General features: G+C 36.5%; 1 protein-coding gene across 1 annotated transcript; it reads left to right on the top strand.

The window, feature by feature from the left end:
* The first annotated feature begins 6,443 nt into the window (after positions 1–6,443).
* Positions 6,444–7,332, top strand: LOC141665814 (secreted RxLR effector protein 161-like). Its single transcript, XM_074471797.1, has 3 exons — positions 6,444–6,829; positions 6,962–7,157; positions 7,273–7,332. The coding sequence occupies exons 1-3, from the start codon at positions 6,444–6,446 to the stop codon at positions 7,330–7,332; spliced, it is 642 nt and encodes a 213-aa protein (XP_074327898.1).
* Positions 7,333–7,870: the final 538 nt, after the last annotated feature.

The raw sequence follows: 7,870 nt of genomic DNA, 5'->3' as shown, positions 1-7,870 counted from the left end.
GGGCATCTTGAATTTCCTTGAGACATGGGCATTCATTATCTCTTCTGTGAAGGGTGGAGTTGGATCATCAGGATCTCCAAGGGGAAGGAGATTGCTCGGATCAGTTCTTGGGACAGCAGCCCTTCTTCTTACCGGACCATCCAGGTCTATGATAGGAGGAGGATTTCTCCCCCTAGGAGGTATGTGGGGTCTGGTGGCTTGGTGAGCCTCCAAATCACACCTCAGCCTTTGGATTTCAGCCTCATGAGCCCTGATCTTTTCCTGCACTTCTTGGGGATTCACCCCTGGGGTGCTTTGGGGGCGTTGCCTTCCATCGGCTATTGGCTCTTTTCCAGGGCGCCTCCTTCTCGGGGCCACTTCATCATCCGAAGATTCGGAGTCTCTCTCAGTGTATGGACCAGAAAATTCCCGATCCTCAGGGATAGGATCCAAACCTCGTATATAGGGGGCGACCGCCCCCGTGCTTCGCTTCGCCCAGCATATCCGCTTCCTCCAACCTCAGGGTGAAGGGGCATCCCATAAGGGGGGTTAGTAGTAACAATAGTTGAATATTCATACCCGACGGGTCGAGAATTCACAGGTATATGTACTTGCTGAACTTGAGGATTCGTACCTTGAATAGTCGGGGGAGTTGTCCCTTGTGGCTGAGGTTGAGTTGCCCCTGTCTGGGCTTCCCCCTGAGTAGATGCATAAGTTGAATGGGGAGGAACCTCTACGGTTGATGAAATCACCTGGGTTGTCTCTGATGGTGTTCCTTTCTCTAGAGCTCCAATTGTTCTCCGTGTTCTCGCCATGGTTGTTATTGCTTTCCCACAGACGGCGCCAAATGTTATGGATAAGAAATCAAGGTTATTACTTGCTGTGTTTAATACTAAGATTCGGGAGCTCAAGGCCTTTACTGGCTGCTCTCGTGTTTCGTGACTCAATCTGCCTTTACGAGATGCCTACGTATCTCTGTGAATTAGAGAATCAAGCCAAAAAACGTAGTTCTGATTTGTGGGGTGAGGCCCCTTATATAGATGTGGGAGTCCTTGAATTGGACTTGGTATAGGAGACTTGGTGGACAAGCCTCTGAATTAGGATAGACTTAGGAGTCCTAGGAAGTAGGAAGCTGATTCCTTATCCTTTTAGGTCCCCTTGAGGCTAATCTATAAGGATTTATATCCTTACCGGGACTCTTCTCAATAGCTGATTTTCCCTTATTAATTAATTACGAAATTAATTAATAATTAGGGCTTTTGGGCCTTTTTATTCCATCAGGCCTGATCTGGTCCATCAGGCTTAACCTTTCTGGTCTGAGTTTCATATATCTTTTTATTGGGCCTAGCAGCCCACAGCTTATAAAATTAATGCAGTATTTAATTATACAATCATAATTTATTTATCCCTATCAAATAGTAATCGTATCATAATTCATTTATGTATGATTAGCAAGATTCCATATTTCAAATAATGAAATTGTTCGGTTGAGTTATGTACGATCTACAATTTATCAGATAATTTTTACAAATCGAATAATTTATCAGCGATTTAGTAAATTGGTCAGATATTTTTGATTGATTTATCGATGATTTTTTTAAAAAAATCGGTCATTTTCTATAACTCTAGTGTAAGCCTCACATCTTCGGATATTAACATTATATGTTATTATTATTTTAATAATAATTATTATTATATGGGCTACATATAAATATCTCAATTATATTTGCTATTTATTATATTGGGTTAAAATAAATGATCAAATAAGAAACCCAATTAAATTTTAATTTATTGTATGGACCTAATAAGTGCATACCTAATACCTGACCTAATTAAATTATAATGAGAGATTTAATTAGGTGGTATACAAAAGGGTTATAGTCCCCAATATATCAAGTACACGTAACGGCTTATCTTCAACCCATCAGAGAGAGCTATTGAGAAACCCTAATGAGTACTTGGTTGAGGAAGACAATAATCAAGAATATTATTCAGATTCAGAAATTGTTACAATTATAGCCTTATGGATTCAGGTACGCTTACGCCTTCGGTTTAATCTCGATAATTAAATATGATTATACGGTCCTTGTCTCTATTTTAGAGAATTATATGCTAATAGAATTTTTTAGATTCTATCAATTGGTATCAGAGCCATCTTCGTATCAATTATTCGGGATTCGCTTGTATTATTGAATTTTGTGATCGTTGTATCGCAAAGTTTGGATATAGTTTGATGCGTAATTTTTTTTTCTTGCGCTGCCATGATTATGTTTGTCGAGTGCTCGTGATCATATATTTGGTTTATTAATGTTATAGCACATGATCGTTGTGTAGATTCAGGCCTATAAGTCTTGTTTTGTTGTGGTTGTTAAAGTAGACTTAATCGGCTGCCTCTTATTTTAGTTTAGTCAGGATGTCTTCTTTTGTGTTATGATGAAATAAAGTTTTTGTGTATTGTTGTAGAATCATTATTTGTGTTTATGTCTTTGTTTTGGTAGCCAAATCAAGTCATATGGCTGCGACACTGATTTAGGACCCATGAATACGATTATAGTTAAAATCTTTTATCATTCATTTTTTGGTTCTTTAGATTAATATAAAATTGTGCGTCTTGGCTCAAGTGAACCAATTTACTCATATTTCTTAATTTTACTATAATCTAAACATACTTTACGATGTTTACATAATTTTGGTTAGTACGTCGTAATTAAAGAAAATATATGCTTGTGAGTTTAATTTTAATTATTAGGAAATTAAGTTTAACTTATTTATATAAGTGGTCTAATATTTTCAAGTTAATTGATTAAAGCAATATGTCGCCAAAGTGACCTCTTTTGTATAGATTAATTAATTTAAAAATATTATTATGCCGATAGAATATTTAATTTTATACAAATTTTATCGGCTCAAAGGAAGGTAATATTAGGCCAAAATTAAATTATTTTTGTGATAATAAGTGTGTAGCAATATTAAGATTTTCATGTGAATAATAAGTCGGTCCAAATAATGACATATTATTTGACAGAAATTAATTGTTAATACTTGATTATTGCGTGGAAAGTACCAATTGCAAATTAAATTTTCTGTCCAAAGACTAAAATTTAATGTTGCACTAGGTATCTTGTGATGGTGTTGCCAATATTTAAAATTTATCACATTTTTGTATATACTAGTTTTGAGCATTATGTTGTCTATTTATTTTCTATTAAAGTTACTGCTTCTGTTAATTCTGCTTCCGCTCAATTGAGCATGATTCCAATGTTGAATGGGACAAACTATGTCACGTGGAAAGAGAATGTTGAAATCGTTCTTGAGTGTATGGATCTTGACCTTGCGCTAAGGAAAGAGCAACCAGTTCCCACTACGGATGATCCCAAAACGGATCAAATTGAGAAATGGGAACGCTCTAATCGCATGTGTCTGGCGATCATGAAGCGAACGATTCCAACTGGCTTTCGGGGCTCTATTGTTGAGAGCACAAGTGCCAAGAAGTTCCTCTCTGAGATTGAGCAATATTTTGCTAAGAATGAGAATGCGGAAATGAGTAATCTTCTGTCAAAACTCGTGACCATGAAGTATAAAGGAAAGGGGAACAAAAGGGAGTACATCATTGGGATGTCTAATCTTGCTGGAAAACTCAAGGAACTTAAGTTAGAACTTTCGGATGAGTTACTTGTTCACTTGGTTCTTATTTCTCTGCCTCCTCAGTTTGGACACTTTGTGGTGAGTTATAATACTCAGAAGAAAAAATGGGACTCTTAATGAGCTCATTTCACATTGTGTGCAAGAGGAAGAGAGGGTTTTACGAGAGAATACTGAGAGTGCTCACTTGGAATCAAGCTCTCATGATAAGAAGAGAAAGAGAGGTAAGGATATTATAAGTAGAAAACCCAAGCATCGGTTGCAAGAAAAGCAGGATAAAGGAACAACCTACTAATTTTGTAAGAAGGCTGGACACTTGAAGAAAGAGTGTTCCAAATATGCTGCTAGGCATGTGAAGAAGGGTAAGACTTCTGTCTTTGTTTGTTCTGAAGTTAATTTGGCTTTTGTACCTAAGGATACTTGGTGGGTAGATTATGGTGCTACTACTCACATAAGTGTATCAATGCAGGGTTGCCTGTGGAACCGACCGCCAATTGATGCCGAAAGATTCATCTATGTGGGTGACGACAATAAAGTTTCAGTTGAAGCTGTTGGAACATTTAGATTATTATTAAAGACTGGTGTTTATTTGGATTTATTTGAGACATTTGTTGCACCTTCTTTTAGACGGAATCTTATTTTTATTTCATGTTTGGACAAATATGGCTACACTTGTTCTTTTGGAAATAATAAAGTGTGTTTCTCTTTAAATTCAAATGTGGTTGCCGCTGGTTCTTTGATTGATAATCTTTATATGCTTGATACTGTTGCTTTTAATAATGAAATTTTGCACTCAAGTGCAAGAGGTACAAAGCGTAAGTTAACTGAGAATTCTGCTATGTTATGGCACAAGCGATTAGGTCATATCTCTAAACAGAGAATTCAGAGGCTTGTGAATGATGGAATTTTTGATCCTTTAGATTTGAGTGACTTTCAAGTCTGTTTTGAATGTATTAAGGGAAAACAAACAAACTCGAGAAAGTTAGGTGCCAATAGAGCTACAAGTGTCTTGGAACTGATTCATACCGACATATGTGGACCCTACCCTACGGCCTCTTGGAACGGTCAACGATATTTTATCACGTTCATAGATGATTACTCTAGGTATGGTTACCTATACTTGATACATGAGAAGTCACAAGCTCTGGACGTATTTAAAGAGTATAAAGCTGAAGTTGAACTTAACTAAACAGTAGTATTAAAGCTGTCAGATTTGATCGTGGTGGTGAAGAATACTACGGTAGATATGATGGATCAGGTGAGCAACGTCCATGACCCTTTGCTAACTTCCTAAAGGAGTGTGGAATTGTCCCTCGGTACACTATGCCAGGAAAACCAAATATGAATGTTGTTGCTGAGAAGCGAAACCGTACTCTTAAAGATATGGTGAGAAGTATGATAAGTCACTCTTCCTTGCCTGAATCACTTTGGGGAGATGCACTAAAGACTACAATTTATATCCTTAGCCGGGTTCCAACTAAAGCAGTGGTTGAAACTCCTTACAAACTTTGGACTCAGAAAACACTTAGTATTAATCATTTACATGTTTGGGGTTGTCCAGCTGATGCAAGGCCATATAGGCCGAATGAAAAAAAACTGGACTCTAGGACAGTCATTTACTATTTTGTTGGGTATCCAGAACGTACTCGCGGATTTAAATTTTATGATCCCGCTACTAGATCTTTCTTTGAGACTGATAATGCAAGATTTTTTGAGGATGTTGATTTTGGGATGGAAGATTTAGGTAAATTATTGTCTTTGAAGAAAATAGTCCTATTTATGACTCTGCCGAGAGCAATGATCATATTATGATACCTATCATTGTTCAAGGCCCTCCTGTTCAAGACAACACAGAAATTCCCCATGAGGAACCAATTGAGCAAACTCAACAACCTCATGAATCACAAGAAGTGTCACTAAGGATATCTACTAGAGAGAGAAAGAGTGCAATTCCAGATGATTATGTTGTTTTTCTACAAGAACATGAAGATGGAATTGGCATTGGGGAAGATGATCTTGTAGATCTTCAATAAGCCATGCAGAGTCCTAAAACCCAAAAGTGGATTGATGCCATGAATGAAGAGATGCAATCTATGAAAGACAATGACGTTTGGGATCTTGTCGAGTTGCCTAAAGGCTCAAAACCTATTGGTTGTAAATGGGTATTTAAAACTAAAAGAGATTCGAGTGGTAACATCGAAAGATATAAGGCTCGTTTAGTCGCTAAAGGATTCACTCAAAAGAAAGGTATCGACTACAATGAGACTTTTTCTCCGGTTTCCACGAAATACTCATTTAGAATTTTTATGGCACTTGTGGCTCATTATGATCTAGAGTTACATCAGATGGACGTAAAGACGGCGTTTCTCAATGGAAACATTGGCGAGACAATTTAGATGGTGCAACCAGAAAACTTTGTCATTGGAGATCCAAAAACTGTGGTTTGCAAATTAAAGAAGTCCATCTATGGTCTCAGGAAGGCTTCTCGTGAATGGTATCACAAATTTCATCATGGAATCATATCATATGGTTTGGAAGTGAACTTGGTGGAACATTGTGTATATCACAAGTTCAGTGGGAGCAAATCTATCTTTCTTCTCTTATACATTGATGACATCTTACTTGCTACTAATGATATAGGCTTATTGCACGATAACAAGAAATTTATCACTAATAAATTTGAGATGAAGGACCTTGGTAACGCCTCTTTTGTATTAGGAATTCAAATACATCGAGATCACTCATGAGGTATTCTTGGATTGTCACAAAAGAGCTATATCGAAAAGATCCTGGAAAGGTATGGCATGAAAGATTGTGCACCAATGGATACACCATTGTCTAAGGGAGACAAATTTAGTCTCAAACAGTGTCCCAAGAATGAACTTGAGATAAAGGAAATGCAAAGGATACCATATGCATCGACAGCGGGAAGCCTAATGTATGCTCAAGTTTGTACTCGTCCTGACATAACATTCATTGTTGGAATGTTGGGAAGATATTTGAGTAATCCGGGAATGGAGCAATGGAAAGCAATAAAACAAGTCTTACGGTATTTGAAGAAAATAAAAGACTATATGCTCACATATAGGAAATCAGATCATCTAGAAATCATTGGATATTCAGATTCTGACTTTGGAGGATGCAAAGATGAAAGAAAATCTACTTCGGGTTATGTTTATCTACTGGCTGGTAGAGCGATTTCATGGAGGTCTGCCAAACAGACGCTAATAGCTTCATCCACCATGGCTGCAGAATATATAGCATATTTTTTGGCTTCCAATCAATCTTTATGATTGCGAAACTTTGTCACTGGTTTGCGTATTCTTGATGGTGTTGAAAGGCCATTAAAGATATTTTGTGATAATAAATCAGCAGTGGAGTATTCAAACAACAATAGGAGCACTACAGATGCAAAACATATAGATATTAAGTTCCTAGTTGTTAAAGAAAAGATTCAGAGTGGACAGAGTTCGATAGAACACATTGGCACTAACTCCATGATTGCGGATCGGCTCACTAAGGCGTTAACACCTAAGGTTTTTCATGAGCATACTGCTCATATGGGTGTTACCTTATGTGATACTTTGATTTAATGGGAGTTTGTATTTTGGTATTTTATGTAATAAATATTGAGTTGTTTATGTTCTGCAGAATACAGTCGATAGAATTTTATTAAATGGCACTCTTTTCAATTTTCTTATTGTGGTTTAACATTGAGTTGAGAAAATTGGAATCAGTCTCGTTAGAGATTGACTAAGGACTAGTTGGAAATAGACATTATATAGATCACATTACATGTAATTTCCATGCCACTTATCCATGCATTGATTCATGTCGCTGAATATATTTGTATGGTGACCATGGAAGGTTTAGTCACATAAAGTTTGTGACGAATGCCGCCAGAATCTCATGCATATATAGTAGACGGACCGAATTATTTTGGTAAAATCTAAGGACGATAAATAGCATAAAGTTGTACAATAAAGTTTTGTATAATTGATTCTGGATTGATATGAAGCCCAAGTGGGAGATTGTAATTATTATTTTATTAATAATAATTATTTATGGGCTACATATAAATATATCAATTATATTTGCTATTTATTATATTGGGTTAAAATAAGTGATCAAATAAGAAACTCAATTAGATTTTAATTTATTGTATGGACCTAATAAGTGGATACCTAATACCAGACCCAATTAAATTATAATGGGAGATTTAATTAGGTGGTATACAAAAGGCTTATAG

Source organism: Apium graveolens, chromosome 6 (genome assembly GCF_009905375.1).
Source record: "Apium graveolens cultivar Ventura chromosome 6, ASM990537v1, whole genome shotgun sequence".
Lineage (NCBI taxonomy): Eukaryota > Viridiplantae > Streptophyta > Magnoliopsida > Apiales > Apiaceae > Apium > Apium graveolens.
Note: the sequence above shows the minus strand (reverse complement) of the source record. Positions and strands in the feature narration are given on the sequence as shown.

Excerpts from the sequence above, each read along its gene's own strand:
- LOC141665814 (XM_074471797.1), top strand. The coding sequence starts at position 6,444 with ATGGATACACCATTGTCTAAGGGAGACAAATTTAGTCTCAAACAGTGT. Across the intron at positions 6,830-6,961 it reads GGTAGAGCGATTTCATGGAG|GCCATTAAAGATATTTTGTG; the intron begins GTCTGCCAAACA and ends TGGTGTTGAAAG. Across the intron at positions 7,158-7,272 it reads CTAAGGCGTTAACACCTAAG|AATACAGTCGATAGAATTTT; the intron begins GTTTTTCATGAG and ends TATGTTCTGCAG.